This window comes from Protopterus annectens, chromosome 5.part0 (genome assembly GCF_019279795.1).
Source record: "Protopterus annectens isolate FY-2018-M chromosome 5.part0, PAN1.0, whole genome shotgun sequence".
Taxonomy (NCBI): Eukaryota; Metazoa; Chordata; order Ceratodontiformes; family Protopteridae; genus Protopterus; species Protopterus annectens.
Genome location: NC_056735.1, coordinates 1,846,757,208 through 1,846,777,210, shown reverse-complemented (window position 1 = coordinate 1,846,777,210; position 20,003 = coordinate 1,846,757,208). Strand labels below are relative to the sequence as shown.

General features: G+C 39.2%; 1 protein-coding gene across 4 annotated transcripts in view; it reads right to left on the bottom strand.

Annotated features, from left to right (window-relative positions):
• The window catches only part of LOC122801936 (serine/threonine-protein kinase Nek5-like), a 626,240-nt gene that overhangs the window by 118,400 nt on the left and 487,837 nt on the right, over window positions 1-20,003 (bottom strand). For all 4 annotated transcript variants that reach the window (XM_044071668.1, XM_044071669.1, XM_044071670.1 and 1 more), the window contains one exon: window positions 7,978-8,055. In XM_044071668.1, coding sequence (XP_043927603.1) covers window positions 7,978-8,055 — 78 coding nt within the window. The remainder of the gene's footprint in view (window positions 1-7,977; window positions 8,056-20,003) is intronic.

Below are 20,003 nucleotides of genomic sequence, written 5' to 3'. Positions count from 1 at the left end.
ACAATCAGCCATGAGGGACTTGGGCACCCAAGTTGATAGCAACCTGAATTTTGCCCACCATGTTGCCTCCAATGTACGGAAGGCTTTCTACATGGCCCACCTCACAGGTAAGGGTATTTCATCCAGGAACAAGGAGATCATAACATCCCTGTACTCCTCCCTTAGACACATTATCGAGTACAATGCCCCCTTCGGCAGGTACCTTGCCAAGCACATGCAACAACTGGAGAGACCACAGAGGTTCCTAACCAGGAAAATCCAGGATCTCAACACCTATCCTATGCAGATAGGCTAAAAGCCCTGTCCCTCTACTCAGTCTCTTACAGACTGATCAGAGGTGACCTGTGTCTGGCATACAAGGCCATCTCAGACTCAGCCTTGATGGAGTTGCTGCATATCCGTAAGTCAAACTCCACTTACGCAACCCACATGCAAGGTCTCAACCTGGTCTGTGACATTAATAGAACTTGTTGACAGGATAGATTTGTGCCCCAGTGACTCCCCCATCTGTGGAATGGACTTCCTCTCCATTTCAAGCAGAGTACCTCACTAGCCCTCTTTAAGAGGAACCTGGACGACTGGATGGGAAACAGAAAATATAACCCTGGGATCCCACCTGTGTCCCTGCTAGACAGGGAAAACAGGTGCTCACTTTGTGGGAACATGGGTGAAATTGTTTGCTAAACTTATAAGGGCCTCCAGGCCAATAGCCTAGTATCGTCCTATGAACCTATGAATCTACGACCCTATTAAGGACAAATCGAATTACAAACAGGTTGTAAGCACACACACACATCACTTCTCACACTAAATAAGGACATGACACAAATCCACATATGTGGAGGTACTAACTAGTAACTTACCAAAAAAGTAAAGGACTCCCAAACAAAAAATCCTTACACGCACAATGCAAAAAAACAACAACACATAATAACACACAGAGACACACAACAGTCTCTCAACAAATAAGCCCATAAGGCATAACACCACAAAACCTAATGCATTGGTCATAGTAGACTCCATAGTGAGACACATTGATATTCCCTCACCAGGATGGATAAAGAGCGGGTTATGGTTAGCTGCCTGTCAGGTGCCAGGATCTGTCAAGTCATTCAAGCACTCAAGTAACCCAACAACAAGTACCAGTATGACCACTCCATGTTGGGGTGAATGGCTTGAGATGTATCAGTCTGGACTACATGAAGACAGACATGACTGAGGTCTCAAATTATGTGTCACAGGCAGGTATAAACCTAGCCTTAAGTAGCATTCTACCTTCTACAAGGATGATGCCACAATACAAACAAAAAATGATGGACTTTAACAATTGGCTTAGCTTACAGAGTCAGTCCAAGGGGATCTATTATCTGTCAGTCTAGGAAGATATGGTCAACAGACCATGCTTCTTTGTCAGAGATGATCTACACCTGTCTCCTCTATGCTTTTGGATATTGGCATAGGCATTAGCCCTCTCTAATGTGCATTTTTTAGGCGGTGTCAAAATAATAAACCTTCCAACATAACAAAATCCTGTCTAGATACACTCAAAGCACTGCTGGTCATTGCTAGAAGTCTAAACAAGAAGCTGCACTCCCTGGAAGCACTCTTCACTTTGGAAAATGCTGAAATCTGTGCATTCAGAGAGACATGGTTCAAATCCGTGGAAAGCACTCTGGCTGTGCAGAGCTACAATGCCTTCCACATTTTCAGACCACAAACTGAGCATGAAAGAACCAAAGAAGGAGGTGTATCCATTCTGATTAAGGACAAGTACACCTCAAGACTGGTCAGACTGTATGACTCTCTCGAACTACTTCATGTCCAATTAACTATAAGCAAAACCTTCTACCACATCATAGAATAGCTATAGGTCCCTCCCCCACCATGAACCAGGAAAAGCATAGCGCATACCTGGACTTACTTGAGTCACTTGCCATACAGCCCAACACCTTATTCATGGGTGATTTTAATTATCCTAGCATCAACTGGGAAACATACAAAACTGCAAACATGCTGTCTCAAAGGTTCTTGGACTTTGTCGATGCAAACGCTCTAAAACAGCTACTCAACACTCCCGCAAGGGGCTTAAATGTCCTGGACATAGTACTCGGTAACATGGAGGAACATTGCCCCCCTGCCATTTGATGTCCTCCCTGGTAAGATCGGACTACAAATCAGTCTCGTTCAATGTAATTGAACTAATTGTAATTGAATGTAATTGAAGGCCAGATACCCCATCAAGCTCAAAAATGCTTAAGAATTTTTCCAAGTAACTGCCTACTACTAAGCAATGGTATAAGAAGTTTCAAATACCCCTCAAACACAGGCAACATGGAAAAATATGCAGAGAGATATATACCAATACCCTGTATAAACAATTAAGCAGTTGTATAGAATTGGCTGTACCTAACCGGATTAAAACCAGGTCTTGCTGAAAAAACAAACCATCATGGTGGACCCCTTGTATAAATAGGCTATACAACAAGAGAAAGAAACTAATGTCCAAGAACAATAGGGGACTGGCTCAAAAGAGGAAGAAATCCCTCTACAGCTTAAACAAACACATTAGAGACCTTGTCAAGTCCTCCAAAGCTAATTATGAAGAAAAAAGAGCCTCCCTAGCTATGGATAATCACTAGGCATTCTTCAACTACATCCACAATCTAAAAGGGAATACCCAGCTATGCACTGAACTGGTTGTGAATGGTACCACCCATACTTAACTGGAGGTAATAACCAACCTGCTAGCTGACAGATTTGGGGCTAACTTCACCCCTCTGTCCCCACCAGTCATTCCCTAAAGTATACCTGCCACCATTCCTCAGCCTATTATCTCAAGAGATTAGGTCATCTCTGCCCTCTCCAAGGCCAAAAACACAGCATCAATGGGACCAGACAACACCTCATGTTACCTTTCAAACAACTTAAAACATGACCTAGCAGACCCACTTCAATCCATGTTTAACTACAGCCTGTGAACTGGCTGTGTTCCGGCAGAATGAAGGACAGCAACAGTAATCCCTCTGCACAAAGGGGGACCATCAACCAACCCTGGGAATTACATACCCCTTAAGCTTGACTAGCCTCATCTACTAGGCCATGGAAAGAATCATTACGGAACTTATCAACAAGGACATAGAAAATCTCCACACTCTGGACCCAACCCAGTTCAGATTCTTTAAAGTTAGATCACGCCTGTTAAACGTAGTTCACTTCATCAAGAAAGTTACCAAGGCACTGAACAAGAGAAAAGCAGTACTTTAACCTAGCCAAACATTTGATACAATCCCCAGTTAGGTACTATATAGAAACTCTAAAAAACTCACAAAACAGCAGACCAGTCCAGTAATCTCCACCACTCGATAGTAAACAGCTCACAATGAGGCACCTCAAATCCAAGACAAATTTATTAACGCCACAATGAGTTCCAAAAACACGTTTTCATCGATAAAACGACTTCATCAGATAAAACCATGCAGAATACAGTTCTTTAAATACACACTTGATTAACATTTTTAATTGCAATAAAATAATCAATCAATCAAGCAATAAAAACTGCATGTTGCATTCTTAAGACACCAATACTAATCTAAATACATATAAAATGTTCTAAATATTCTATTTAGAAAACATTTTATATGTATTTAGATTAGTATTGGTGTCTTAAGAATGCAACATGCAGTTTTTATTGCTTGATTGATTGATTATTTTATTGCAATTAAAAATGTTAATCAAGTGTGTATTTAAAGAACTGTATTCTGCATGGTTTTATCTGATGAAGTCGTTTTATCGATGAAAACGTGTTTTTGGAACTCATTGTGGCATTAATAAATTTGTCTTGGATTTGAGGTGCCTCATTGTGAGCTGTTTACTATCGAGTGGTAGAGATTACTGGACTGGTCTGCTGTTTTGTGAGTTTTTTGGTGTTTACAGCGACTTTCTTTTTGTGGATTTATATAGAAACTCTCCCAATTGGGAATAAATCCCCTTCATCACTCGATGGGTAGCCAATTGGCTCACCAGCAGGACACATACTGTCAAAGTGGGTGAATTCATCTCTAGCAAATGACCAGTCAACAGTGGAGAACCACTGAGTTCTGTGCTGGGCCATTTGCTGTTTGGAATTTATTTCTCAGAAGTCCAGACAAATGTGGATCACCTGTGGCTGACCAAGTTATCTGACGATTGCAAGCTGGGAGCAATCAGTGAGTCCCCCAATGATGTTAGTATACTAAAGAAAGTGTTAATGCAGACAAATGATTGGTGCCAAAGCCACAGATTAAAGCTAAATGCAAAAAAAAATGCATTATTATTCCCTTTGGGAAAGCTGACATCTATGCTAATTACATTATAGACAGGAGCCCTTAAGTGTAGGCCCAGTGGTACATGATCTGGGTACTCAGGCTGCTAGCAATCGGAACTTCAACCACCACATATCCACAGTGGTAAGGAAATTCTTCTATGTGGAGCATCTCATAAGTAAAGGCATCGCATCTAGATCTAAGCATGCTATAATTACATTATACTTGGCCCTCATCAGACCAGTAACTGAGCACAATCCTGTCTTTTGCATGTACTTCACCAGACACCTGCAACAGCTGGAGAGATCACAGTGGTTTCTCACCAAGAAAATAAATGGTACAAAAAAACAGGTCCTACTTGGAAAAACTGACAGACCTGTCACTGTATTCTGCCTCCTACAGGCTGCTAAGGGGTGACCTGTGCCTGGCTTACAGGACAGTCTCAGATCTGGCCCTGATGGAAATCCTACACATTCGTAATTCAAACTGCATAAGGGTCACTCGCTCAAAGGATCTTAAGACATGAACAAATCATGCTGGAGAGGTAAATACATCTCCCAGACACTGAAACTTCTCTGGAACAAGCTTACAATTCACGTGAAACAGAGCCCCTTCCTGACCCTCTTCAAACGCAACTTAGGTAAATGGATGGAGGGCTGCAAATTCACTTCTGGGGTTGTGCCTCTGTCCGTCATGGATAGAGGCAGTCTGTATTAATTACTTCAGTCACCTTACCACTGTAATTGGGGCAATTCAGGATAAATATGGCTAGGCTTGGAAGGGTTCCAGTACCATTAGCCTAGTACCCTATGAACCTATGAACGTATGAAAAAACTGATGAGTCTATCTGTACTGATTGAAATGGGGTGTGGAGACAGAAGGGTAGGCTCGGATTGTGAGACATCTAATCCTTCTACCATTGTAACTCTCATTTCACAAATTCAAGCACTGGTACATGGAACTCTAAGGGATGCAGGTGTGGGTCCAACAATCTTTTTAGTACCCTTGAATCTTTCTCATGTAGTGTCTGGCCAATGGTACCATGAGGATCATTGATTCCATAAGGCCTAGAATTTTTGAGAAACTGTCTTGTTAAGACAGCTTCTTCATGAGAGAAATTCCTGAACATGTTCAGAAAAGTCATGAATTTGTCTTCTGGTAGAAAGGCCGTTCATGTTTTTTATCTATAATACACCCAAGGAAGACAATTCTTTGTGAGGGTGTGAGACAGGACTTTTGTAGCTTCAACTTAAAGCTGGTTGAAGCTGGAAGCAATTGGAATGTGATGATAAGCATTTTTCAGATCTAAAGTTCCTATGAAACAGTGGTCTGGAAGAAATGGTAGGACAATCTGCAAAGTACGCATTTTGAATCTGAATACTTTCAGAAAGGTATTTAGGTAAGACAAATCTAACACTGGTCTCAACAACAGTTCTTTTTTGGGTACCAAAAAAGATTCTGGATTAAAATCCTTTTCCTTTTTTTGTGATGCAGGAACTGATTCTATAACCCCTTGTTTGCAATTTCTGAAGCAGTACCAGAGAAAAAAAATGTGTCTCATTTGGTGGGTACAGGGGGATTCCCCTTAAGGAAGGAAGATTTTTTTGTCCACTGCCAACAGTATCTTCTCTGAATTATTCCCAGCACCCATTGTTCGGAGACTATTTGTGGTCACGCTGCTAAGTTGAACAAAAGCCTGGGGAAGGGGAATGCGGAAGAGGAACAGGAGGAAGGGACAGGATGCCCTGAGTCTTACCACAGTCATTCTTTAGCAAGGGAATTATCTTTTTTGGGGCAAGAACTCCTTTTATATGGTTTGGAAGCATTATCCTCCTGCCATTTTCTGTTGGTATCCTGATACTTATTAGACTGGGGTTTTTGTTTGTTCTGCCCTCTGAAGCTGGGCACTTTGTTAGAGGAGAACCTGGGAATAAGAAACATTCTATATACCCCATGCACCAATTTACCTCTATCATCCCACTGTTTGAGAATCTGGGTGGCAGCAAGACTAAATGCAGATTCAGGACTTAAAGGTGCATTCAAAATCTCATTTTTTAAATGCTCAGAAAAAATTCTTGTTATGTAACCAAGTGTACATTCTCAAAAATAACAGAAATGGGTGCATTTCTAGAAACTGTGTCTGCACCTTTCAAGATACTCCTCAAAGCATGTTTCAAAACCTGAGTCACATTAGAAACAATCTCATTCATATAACACTTCTGTTCAGCAGGCAAAGATGCAGAAAATTCATTTAAACTGTAAGCACATTGTAAAATAAATTTCCACATAAAGCCTTGATCATTTAAAAGTCTAAAGACTAAATTACTAGACTTTTTTCCCTGAGATCCTAACCATTTGTCAATTTTATCCAGAGGTGTAGCATTAGAAGAATCCAAGGATCTCCTGTTACAATTAGCAGCTGGATGCAGCTGAGTTTACAAACAAAGCAAAGAGAACTGCAAGATCAGAATACACTTTGTATTTCATCAGTCATTTTAGGAACTAGTTTACCAGCCAAAGGGTTTTACATGTATTTAACAAACATCTTCTTAGGCCAGTAACAGAGGAGGAACAGCCAAAACATTTGGAATCTCACTTTATTTGGAATCTCCTCTTAAATAAGATAATAAACTCTGCCAATCTCTGGCATAGCACCAGATTGTCTCCAGCCAAATACAACTATAAACCTAGCTATCATCTGTGGAACGGTGAGCAGCTGCCTGGGTTTCTGGACTTGATCACTTTCCAAAGAATCAGACTGGATAAACTCAAGAGTATTCACTACTGTCTGCATCAGATTCTCCATTAAAAGCTGTGGCTATACACTGAACTCTAGAGAAGGTAGCCTCATGGTTATTCTGAAAATGAGCATAAGTCTCTAGGATTAGTTGACTGTAAAATGGTCTTAACTAGGGAAATTATATAAACCATATACATGGTAATAACCTGACTGTCTGCAGGGTGTTAAAGATTCTGTTTTTTTTTTTTATTGTAAACTACAATAGTGGCCAAAATATCTGGGAACAGAGTATTATGCCTGGCAAGGGGTTTCTTTCCCTGGACCTCTCCTGCACATAAAGGATTTGGTTCTCCCATACCTGAACCAGGTACTGAAACAGACCCAGAGGCTGTAGGCTCACACGAAAGGGTGATGGGGAAAAGTTAAGTGGTTTGCATGCCAGCTTAACCCCTCAAGCCTAAAACGTCTTTTTTGTATACTTCCAGTTCATACCTATACCTTGTTATGGCATCCAGAAATGTTTGGGTCTGACTTCTTTAATTAAGTGACTGACCAGATAATAATCGACAATATTAGAAAGGGCAAGGAGTTGTTGACAAAATTAGACTACGATTGTTAGAATAGGGTGTCCTATAGTGGAGAAATTAGTCTTTGTTTGGCACTTATTATTTGTATTTTCATATTTATGTTCATATTTTCATAACTGAGAGACCTACATTTTACTAACGTGTATGGTGTGAAACACCAATATGGGAGACAAGACAATTCACTGAAAATGCTGGTTTACCTCATACTATAATGGTAATATTGCTAGTTGTTTGTTAGTAATTATGAATTAAACAATATTTCCTTATGTACTTAATACTTCAAAAACCAAGCAGGGTTACCTGGTTAACAAATGTCAGTAAAAGCTTTTTTTTTGTTTGTTTTTCTTACCTCTTCTGCCTCTTCTTTCTCCTTGAAGTCTTCCTGTGGAATTTTCTCATTTAAGAGTACCTCAAACTTGACTCCACCCTGTAAACATTCATGTACAAAAACAGAATTTAATTACATCTCTGCTTTTAGTTCTTGTACAGAAACAGAATAAGTGTATCATAAAGAATGTTGTTTCCTTCTGTTCTGATGCATCTGCATCACAGGGCATATCCCTCCTTCCCCACATTCACCATCCCTATCATATTCATTAAGGCTGTTTGTTCTCTGTGTCTTTGTTCATTATCACTTTTTTATTTTCTTTTAATGCTTTATTCAAATATTTAATTAAAGAAAGACAAGGGAATATTAGGAAAGGGAAATCTGGAATACAGAAAGCCAAGAGTACCACAGTCAGGCTTAAAAGCAGTTTCACTATGCAGAGTAGATGAAGCGTTTTCATATGCTTAGTGCAATTGTTTCTTTGAGGATCAAATGGTTGTCAGTGAACATAAGGTGAGCATTTCAAAGGTCACTCGCCCTTCAAAACTTAACTGCTATCATCTTGGGATCACATATTTTGAACATGAAACATTATATGGTAAAAATCTAGCCGAAAGGGTCTTCTTTGTACATGGACTAATAGCTTAGAAAAATATAAATTTTTTTAACTCTGCAGCCAGTTTGGTGGGTATATTAAGGCACTGTAGCAATTGCCTTATGTTCACTGACAACCATTTAATCCTCAAAGAAACAAATACAAACACAAAGATAATAACACTTTGGTTGCCAGAAACAGACATGTTACACCCACTGCACACAGCATGCACACATACAAAGACTTACTTATGCTGAGATACTTAAATGCAATCTTTCTAAACCCCAAAGACCTCCCAGACATTCTACCTGCAAGAATTACCCCCAGCGAACCTAAAAGCACTCAACAGAAACAACATCTAATACCAGTGAAGCTAATACACTACCCAGGACTCTAGCCATGGGGGACTCCTTTGTATGACATACTGATGTCCTGCTCATCAGGCTGAACAAGCAGAAACAACAGTCAGTTGCCTATCAGGACCTAGGATCTGCCAAGTTATGCATGCACTCAAATCACTACACCATAGGTAACAGAATGATTCAGTCACAATCTGTGTAGGTGTAATAGACTTGAGACATACCTCACCAGACTATATGAGGAAAGATATTATGGAGCTCTCAGGACTATGTGTCACAAACTGGTATATGCCTAGCATTGAGCAGCATTCTACCCTCACCAAGGATGATGCCACAATATGAGCAAAGGATTATTGGCTTTAATAATTGGCTGAGTTTTTGGTGTCATTCTAGGGGGATACAATATTTGTCAATGTGGGAGGATTCATTAAAAAGCCACATTGTTTTGCCAAGGCTGGTCTGCACCTGTCCCCACTAGGTTTTCAAATATTGGATAAAACATTTCTCACCCCATAGAGTCTTTTTAGACATGGCCAAATTGACAATCCTTCCAACATAGCAAAATCTACCCAAGGAAAAGTAAAGGTGTTACTGCTCAATGCCAGGAGTCTAAACAAGAAGCTCCACTCCCTCCAAGTTCTCCTCACCTTGGTTAATGCAGACATCTGTACAGTAACCAAAACATGGCTTAAAGCCAAATAGAGTAAACTGGCAGTGCAGGGCTTCACTGCCTTCCACACATTTAGACAAGCAACTGCACAAATAGGGATTACAGGTGGAGCTGTCTTGATCTACATCATTAACAAGCATACTTCTAGGTTGGGTAAACAGGATGATACACTGGAGTTCCTCCACATCCAGATTACCAGAGGTCCCATACCATATTCTAGCAAGCTATAGATCACATTCTATGTTCCATAAAACCTATAGCTTTTACTTAAATCTACTGGAGACACTAACCATTTAACCAAATGCCATACTCATGAGGGACTTTAATTCTCCTTCTGTAAACTGGGAATCCTACATGACCTCAAAGTTGCAGGTGCAGGTATTCCTAGACTTTGTAACACAAACACCCTGCCCTATTTATTGGATACACCTATTAGAGGTACAAACATATTTATTATTATTTTATTTATTACAGTTTAATGACTGGGGAAGTCCACTGGGCCAAGAAGAACCCATTTTCAGTGGAGGCCTAGGGAGAAAAGCTCCTTAAGCGATACAATACAGTATATGAGTTCTTTGAGAATTACATAGACAGTATAATCATGAATATCAACCAATGTATACAATATTGATAAAATAGTGCAAAGTAGTAAAGTATGAAGTACAAAGTATGAAAGTAATTATGTTTGAATACAGAGTGGCTGGAGTGGCAGTGGAGCAAAACAAAATAAATGTTCAGGCTGTAGAACTTTAACATTTGGAGAATAAAAACTTTTTTTTAACTTGACTTACAGAAGTAGATGGAAGTAGAGGAAGATATAGCAGAAGATAAGTATGTCTAGTAGAAGTTTTGGAGAAGAGCTAGAGGTTTAGTTGAGTGTAAGGTTGCTAGGTGGAGAGAAGATGGGGCTGCTGAAATGAACAGTTGTGGAGGGACTCACACAGGAGATGAACAGGAACATATCCAATTTGATGACAGGTAGGAGTGTAGTAGGGATTTGAAGCTGGTGTGGTTAGGGGGGAGTTTCATAGTTTGGCTATGGAGTAAGACAGCAAAGAAAATTATAAGATCAGACCACAAAGCAGTCTCCTTCAAAATAAGAAATTAGTTCTGTAACCCCTGCAAATCCTGTGACAACTTTAAACTAATCCAAGGCAAACTGCCTTCTTTTAAGTGATAACCTGTCAAAATTTCAATCCCCTCTAAACCCAGGTAACACAGCAGTCAATGCAGATGTATTCACAGAAGTTCTGTACACCATGTCAGTGATTGCATAAAGGCTGTTGTGCCTACCAGAAGTAAGCCAAAAACTAACTTAGAAAACAAGCCATCCTGGAGAATTCCAAAATTAAATAAGTTATAGAGCAAAAGAAAAAAGTCATAGCTAAAATTAGGAAATGTAACACCAAAAAAAAAAAAAAAAAGATAAAGACTCTCTCATCAAACCAAACAGACAGCTAAGTGGACTAATTAAGTCCAACAAAACAAAATTTGAGGTAAAGATGACGTCCCAGGCCAAGAACAATAATAAGGCCTTCTTTAGCTATGTCTGAAACCTCAGAGGCAGCAGACAATAGTGTGCTGAACTGCTGGTAAATGGAGCCACATTCACAGGACTGGGAGATATAGAAAATCTTCTGGCTGACAAATTCAGCTCCAACTTTACCCCCCACCCTCGGTTTCCCCCAGGAAACACCATCTAACATAATCCCTCCAACTATCAGTAGGGAGCAGATCTTAGATGTGCTGTATAAGTCCAAGAATACAACTTTGTTGGGTCCAGTAATATCCCAGCATGCCTCCTAAATAGATTGAAATATAACCTATCAGGGCCACTGGTGCTATTGTTCAACCATAGCCTCCGCTCAGGCTTTGTGTCACACAAATGGAAGACAGCAGTGGTCCCCCTGTGCACAAGGGCAGGCCATCAATGAATCCCAGGAATTGCAGACTCATTAGTCTAACTAGTCTCATATGCAAAACCATAGAATGAATTACCATGGAAATGATTAACAATGACAAAGGAAACCTTCAGACACTGGACCCAACCCATTTTGGTTTTATCAATGGCAGGTCATGTCTACTGAATCTGGTGGACTTTTTTGAGAAGGTCATCAAGGCAACAGATGAGGGCAAACAGTGCATATCACCTAACGTGACCTAGCTAAGGCATTTGATATACTACCCTGCTCAAGTATTGTATACATAATTAGGCAAAAACTCCTATGTAACTAGCTGGATAGCCATCTGGCTCATAGAAAAGATCCAGGAAGTTAGGATTGGAGAGATCACCTCCACAAAGAGGCCAGTCACCAGTGGAGTCCCCCAGGGCTCTGTGCTGGTTCCTCTCCTCTTTGGCATCTATTTTTAGGATGTCAAGGCCAGTGTCAAGGGCCTCTGGATTACTAAGTTTACAGATGATTGCCAGCTAGGAGATATCATAGAAACCTCCTAAGATACTAACATCCTACATGAAGGTCTAACAGACATTTGACAGGTGCTAATGCCAAAGCTTAAAACTCACTGCTAAGAAATGCATTATAGTACATTTTGGGAAGTTGGCCATCCAAGGAAATTACCTCATTGGTAAAAGACCCATAAAAGTAGACACAAAAGTCAGGGATTTGGGGACTTGTGTAGATAGTAACCTGGCTTTAGACCAACATGTGTCTAGGGTTGTAAGAAAAATCATTCTATATCACTCAACCTATACGCAAGGGCATGGAATCTAGGTCCAGGGAAGGCATCACACCACTGTACTCAGTCAACATCAGGCCTATCATTGAGTATAATGCCCCTTTGTGTCTGACCTGCTTACCTCTCAACCTCTCAATGCAAGAAATCTGGACAAAGCCTAAATTAATGGGGGGACAAAGGCCCAAAACTAGGGGCAGATTTTAAATATTGCTGTTATAAATTTAGAAAGTTGCTAGAATAACAACTGTTGCATTTAAATATATTTTCTGAAGGATATGAAATCTGAAACCGAATTGTCTGTCATTATTTAGTGACTTCAATCCTCAATGGTTTGCAAGAAAACCACAAATTTTATGATAGACCAAAATACGAGGCAAAAATCTGGACATTTTGCGAAACTCTAGAAAACTGAAAGGTATGCTGACCAGGTACATGCAACAAATAGAACATCTTCATCTTCATAGGTTCATTACAAAATGAATACAGAGCATAAACACAATGGCCTGTGCAGATCACCTTAAAACCCTATCTCTATAATTTGTTTCTTGCAGACTGCTGAGAGACGATTTATTTCTGGCATATACACCATTTTTGGTTCCCACTCTGATGAACCTTTTTCATATTCACAAAATGAACATCACCAGAACTAGTAGATCTAAGGATTTAAACACTGCTTGTAACAAATAGGACATGTTAGAAGGGCAGGTATGCATCTCAGAGAATCCCCATTCTCTGCAATAGACTTTCCAACTATGTCAAGTACAGCTCTTCCCTAACCCTAGTCAAGCATAACCTAGACCAATGGATGGGAAATTGGAAATGAAACCCAGGTCTGACACCTATGTCTCTAATAGACAGTGACAGCTGCTAACCCATGCCCTAACTAACATATACTCATCAAAATAAGGTACGATAACTCATTTGGGTTGCATAGCTAAGCTTACAAAGCATCCAGTGGTCATTAGCCTATTATAAACATGTAAAGCTATGAACTGAGGTGTGCCCAGAAGTGTAGTTGGCTCAACCAGTGCCCTGGTCTGGTACTATGAACTCCACCCCTCCACAGTGACGGGAACAAAAAGCACTTCACTGTAATAAGCCAATCCATACCTTGTAAGAGATCGGTTTCTTAAACTTAGATTTACGGCCCTCTTCTCGGAGAAAAGAGAATATTCTAAGAAATGGCATCTTGGACTTACTATATGTAAGTCTGTTCTTTTGGCCATTCAATCTCCACATTTCAGAAATCACTCTAGCAGGTGCCAACATTTCAAATGGTTACCTTTGTCCCTGGTGTCTAATGTTCCCCGGTCCACGTCTTTTGTCTGCAAAACTTTTGTTCTATTTTTCCATGCATTTGAGGCACAATGTTAAAAGTTATCCCTGGTGTGTAGTGTCCTCCAACTTCAATAAACCAGGATTTGCTTGTTAGTCTAGGGAATGTGGAGGTATGACAGTCCCACTACACACACACACACACACACACACACACACACACACACACACACACACACACACACACACACACACACACACACACACACAGCCCCCTTACCTAATCACATTCACTGACACAATTACCCCTTTACATATACACACATGCACATATACACACAGGCACACAAACACACCCACACATCTACCCTACCTATCTCCTAACTAACCCCCTACTGTGATCTTCCACATAGAGACACACACACACACACACACACACACACACACACACACACACACACACACACACACACACACACACACTTACCTTACAACACTCATATCTCTACATACACTCACACATGTGGCTACACACATACGCACATGCAACCCATCAACACTATGAACTTATACTTACCAACTCCATGGTCATACTAACACGAATAAAATGGAAATCCATGAAAATAAATGAATCACTGCCAGTACATACAGTAGTTAGAAAACATACCAGCAATAACTTTCAGTGGCTGCATTCCAATGAGACAAATAAATGATTTTCAGAAACTGAGGCAGAACAGGTCTTAACTACTGGAAAGGACTGATGCACACACAGAAAATAACTAGCCTTTGTGGATTTTAAATGCACATTCTTTTTACCAAATCAAAATGTATTTATATATTTACTCACCATGAATATTTGAGTACTCTGAGTTACACCTCAGTGCGCCAAAATTATGATCAAGTACTTTAAGTTTATTTTAGGTTGCAGGTCATCTTCAGCATCCAGTAGGCTGGTTCTTACCATCAGCTACAACGACTTACAAAACTCATGCTCTGACTCAAGCAAACTTTTAAGGACCTCATCAGAAGCCCCTCTGTAGAACATGAAGCTAGCAAGATTTCAGTGGCCCAGAATCTCTTCAGCTCTTCATAAAATTACTGGATCATAACTGTAACATTTATACCAGTGGCACAATTGCCATGGATTTCTCTGTACTCTTGGCAAAGTTGTAAAAGCTGCTAGACCTATCTAAAAAAGTCTAAAGATCTACGCAACACAGCACAGGGTCTTGGAGTCATACAACCTAATGATGTCCAGTAATGCAGTCATTATTTTCAGGCTTGTAAGATCTATTTTGTGTAAATGTACCACCCTAACACCAGAACATCATTGCACTATGGGGTTACTGAGGCTGGGCCAGATGTGAACTCTGTCTTCTTATATTTACTGCTCTAATCGACAAGAAAGTCATCACCAAAAAATGAAAAATTGAACTTCCAGTTATGCACTCAGCTGAAAGGACATACAATAATCTTCTCCTGTTCAAGTTCATTAAGTTATTCTTAAAATACTCCCATAATATTTTGAATGATGCTGAGGGCATTACTTTGATCCTTCCCCTGGATGTTGAATCAAAAAAAGAGAATAAAAGGAATGTCTGCACCAGGAAAAGAAATGTTTTCAAGCACACAACTCAGGTATTCTGAGCACCAACAGGAATAGCAGTAGTGAAAGTGATTGAGAGGAAAGTTGTGAAATATCAGAAATACAACAGAAGCTAGATAAAGAATATGTAGAGATGGTCAACATTAATGAATCCCTAGTGGAATAAATAAAAAAAATGGACAGAAGATTGGATGAGGGGGGCTAGACATTAACTCTCCATGCTGAGAAGATTGGAGCTGTGTAAAACAATGAGTCAGAGAATCAAATAAGAATGGTGGAGACCACCGAAAAGGAAATCAAATAGAAACATTGGAGTTAGAGGAGAGAAAGAGAGAGAGAGAACTAGAGTTTCACAAAACATACCAGAGGGAACAGAGGTCACAGACTTGCCAAATGGACAGAAATACCCATTGAGAAAGTACAGTTTGAGAGGACACACTGTTTATGTAACACAGAAGATGGGAATGAGATTTCTTCAACTCATTGTAATCAAACTACAGGCTTTCCTACTAAAGGAACAGCTGCTAACAAGGTCTGGCAAAAAGGCAAGAAGCTTAAGATTACAGAGACCAAAGTGTTTGTGAACCATGATTATTCCCTAGGGGGTAGGATAAAAAGGAACCAGCTTACACCCCACAGAAGGTTATGCCAGAAGTTAAATCTAAGGTTATGTTTGCTATACCCTGTGATTTTTAAGGTCTTCTTCCCAACAGGAATCAAGACTTTTTAGGGCTGGAATTTACCATGGCTGAGTAGGAGAAATATGGCCATTTTGCACTGGAAGGAGAAGTGTTACTCAATGAAGAGGAACATGGATTGAATGAAGCAGGACCCTTGATAAGCAAAAGAGAAAGATGGATGGTTAAGCCTATCCCTAAATTTAGAAGGAAAATGCAGGACAAACTTTGAGAAATGGAGACACATATGAAAAAGGTCAGGGACATCATGTCTAAACAATTGCTACAACACAGCAGGCAATCTCTTGGACTTAGATGCAAATCACAAATTAAAAGGAACTGTGACTTAAGTCTGAGTGGTCATTTTTGGACTTGAGGGGATTTCAGGGTAGTAAGGCAGATGAAGAAAGATCTGGGGAAGGAGCTGATAAAATATATCAGAAGCATATTAATAAATAGCACTTAAAATATTATCATTTCATCAGATTTTATAAAAATTGAAAACTTAAAGCTAAAGCATTAGAACAGCTGGGCAACATACTCTGGGAATAGAATAAAGGGAAGATGTTAATAGTTAAACTTGTCTACATAAGAAGGGCAGCAAGGATAAAACATAAGAATGCACTCAGGAAAACCACATGGCATCGATTAACTTCTGAAGGGAACTAATAGATGGCAAATGACAGCTAGGGATGGGGTTTAAACAAAATGAAGGAAGAAGGGGTGAGGAACGTAGACTGGTGGCGTGCAGGAGCCTAAAATCAGAATGTGCGTACTATTGCAAAACAAAGGCTATAAGTTCTTTGATGGGCGGTCCTGCACAAGTTAGTTTTCAACAATAGAATAACATAGAACAGGGCAGATGTCAGAATTTGGGGGTGAAAATACCATGGAGAGTCCATGGCAATTGAGATTTTTCTCTCAACTAAGGAGATAGAAATGTTTACTCTAAGGACATTGTCAACCTTCTTTCTCTTTCCAGCTGTGGACAGATGAGGTACAGTAATGGGAAATTAAAAAAAATCAGTGATGGGTGTTGACAACAAAGGTGCAACAGAGAAGAATGCTTTCTTGGGGAGGGGAGCATAAATGACAGAAGGTAGGGTTTGCACAGCAGATCATTAGCTAGGAGTGAAAGCTCACGTAAACAGATGGAAGATAAAGACTGTGGCATTGTTAATGATACTTTGTGCATAATTTTTAGTATTGAAAATTCTTGCTTGATCTTAATTTGCTTAAAAATTGTAGTATTCTCAAAATTAATTTGTTTAAAAGTAATGGCACAGTCCGTGAAATCTGAACAATGTGGAGAAGTTCTAAAAAATGTTTGCTTGCAGGTTGTCAGGAAGAAGAAACTTCAGCAAAAATTAAGTTAATATGGCAATGAATGTTAAGGATTATATCAGGAAACATAAATGGCCTCATTGATGAAAGTAAAAGTAATAAGACAGATGAGGGGACATGTAGTGCTACTGCAAGAGATTCATTTAAATATTCATGAGCATGAGGGCTTCATTAAGAAAGGGTTTAGTGAAGGATATTGCTAAGCAGTAGGGGCGGGTGGGAAAAGGGGAGTTATAATTTGTGTTAGAAAAGGAGCATCTTTTTTTAACAATGACCAAAAGGTAGATAGTTAAGGAGATATTTATTAATAAAGGGGTACTGGATAGACAGAAGACTGACTTTAAGTAGTATATATCTACTCCCTATAATTGTTAAAAAGGATGATTGTTCTGGAAATAGTGTCATACCAGCAGGGGGGGTGGTAATGATATTAGCAGGAGATTGGTATTTGATCACAGACATAAGAGATGTAAGTTGTGGGCCCAGAGCTAAAAAAGTGAAAATGAGGGTAGAATTTTTAAAAATATTGTAAAAATATATGGACTGATGGATGTAAGAGAGACTAAATGTATTCAAAAAGACTTCACTTTTTACTCTGCCAGTATGATACTTGTCTAAATTAGACAGACATTATATACATACATACATGCACATATGCATACATACTTGGTCTAGATGAGACAGCTATTACATACATACATACAGAATTTCAGGCATGGGCAATAATGCTCTTCTGGCATGCCAATAAACTGTTTTCATAATAAGTGTCCAGGTTGTTCTTAAAAAATATCTAAATGAGTGGTTGCTTTAACGGTAGACTATTCTATGCATCAGCTACCCTCCTGAAGAACCAATCAGTACACTTCACATCCTTATATAACATTTTTAAAATACCGTGACAGGAATGAACCCCTTTCCTAAGTCAAAGTATGATTAAAGTTCATGAAATTAGTATTGTTTCAGTCTTTGATGTTAGGCAGATGTACTCTTTGCAACACCCGCAGTGTGCCCAGTAATGACACCTTCTGCAATTCTTATGGAGTTGCATGTTATTGGTAACATTTCTAAGTACGATTGTAAATTCCTTTTTATAACACCGTTGCTCCTATTACTATTGGAACTGTCTGGGTATCCTTCTTCCACATTGCCCTAGTTTCTGTCTGCAACTCCTGGTATTTATGACTATCTAGTCACTGGGTGTAGCAATTTCAATGATCAATGCTACTTTTGTCTTCTTTTCATGGACTACTTATTTATTTTATTTTATTTTACATTTGTTGACTGGGCTAGTCTAACTGGATATATGTCCATTTTCAGTAGAGGCCTGGGGAGAAAAGCTCCAAAACAGTATTAATTTAATTGAATAAAGATACAAAGCATCTACTTTAAGAAAACATTATAACACTAAATAATGTAAAAAAAAAAAAAGCACTTTACCATAGATTTAATTTAAGTTAGTAGGTGAGAGGAGGAAAAAAGGGAAAGAGAAAAAGAAATAATATAAAAAAAAGTGAGAAAAAAGAAAAAGATAATTATGTTAGAGTTGGTGTAAAGAAATTTAGAGCATTAGATATAAATATACAAGAATAGGTATAGCAGATTTAGAGCAGTGGGTTAGACATGGAAAGCAAAAAAAAAGTGAATAGCTGGTATCTGTCAGACATCTTATATACATAGATGCACACAGGGCATGGCATGTAACAAACATCTTATATACATAGATGTACACAGGGCATGGCATGTAACAAACAACTTATATACATAGATGTACACAGGGCATGGCGTGTAACAAACATCTTATATACATAGATGCACACAGGGCATGGCGTGTAACAAACACCTTATAAACATAGATGCACACAGGGCATGGCATGTAATAAACATCTTATATACATAGATGCACACAGGGCATTGCATGTAACAAACATCTTATATACATAGATGCACACAGGGCACGGCTTGTAACAAACATCTTATATGAATAGATGTACACAGGGCACGGCATGTAACAAACATCTTATATACATAGATGTACACAGGGCATGGCATGTAACAAACATCTTATATACATAGATGTACATAGGGCACGGCATGTAACAAACATCTTATATACATAGATGTACACAGGGCATGGCATGTAACAAACATCTTACATACATAGATGCACACAGGGCATGGCATGTAACAAACATCTTATAAACATAGATGCACACAGGGCATGGCATGCAACAAACATCTTATATACATATATGTACACAGGGCATGGTGTGTAACAAACATCTTATATACATAGATGCACACAGGGCATGGCGTGTAACAAACATCTTATATACATAGATGCACACAGGGCATGGCATGTAACAAACATCTTATATACATAGATGCACACAGGGCATGGCATGTAACAAACATATACATAGATGTACACAGGGCATGGCATGTAACAAACATGTTATATACATAGATGCACACATGGCATGGCATGTAACAAACATGTTATATACATAGATGCACACAGGATATGACATGTACACAGGGCATGGCATGTAACAAACATGCTATATACATAGATGTACACAGGGCATGGCGTGTAACAAACATGTTATATACATAGATGCACACAGGGCATGGCATGTAACAAACATCTTATATGCATAGATGTACACAGGGCATAGCATGTAACAAACATCTTATATACATAGATGTACATAGGGCATGGCATGTAACAAACATCTTATATACATAGATTCACACAGGGCATGGCATGTAACAAACATCTTATATACATAGATGCACACAGGGCATGGCATGTAACAAACATCTT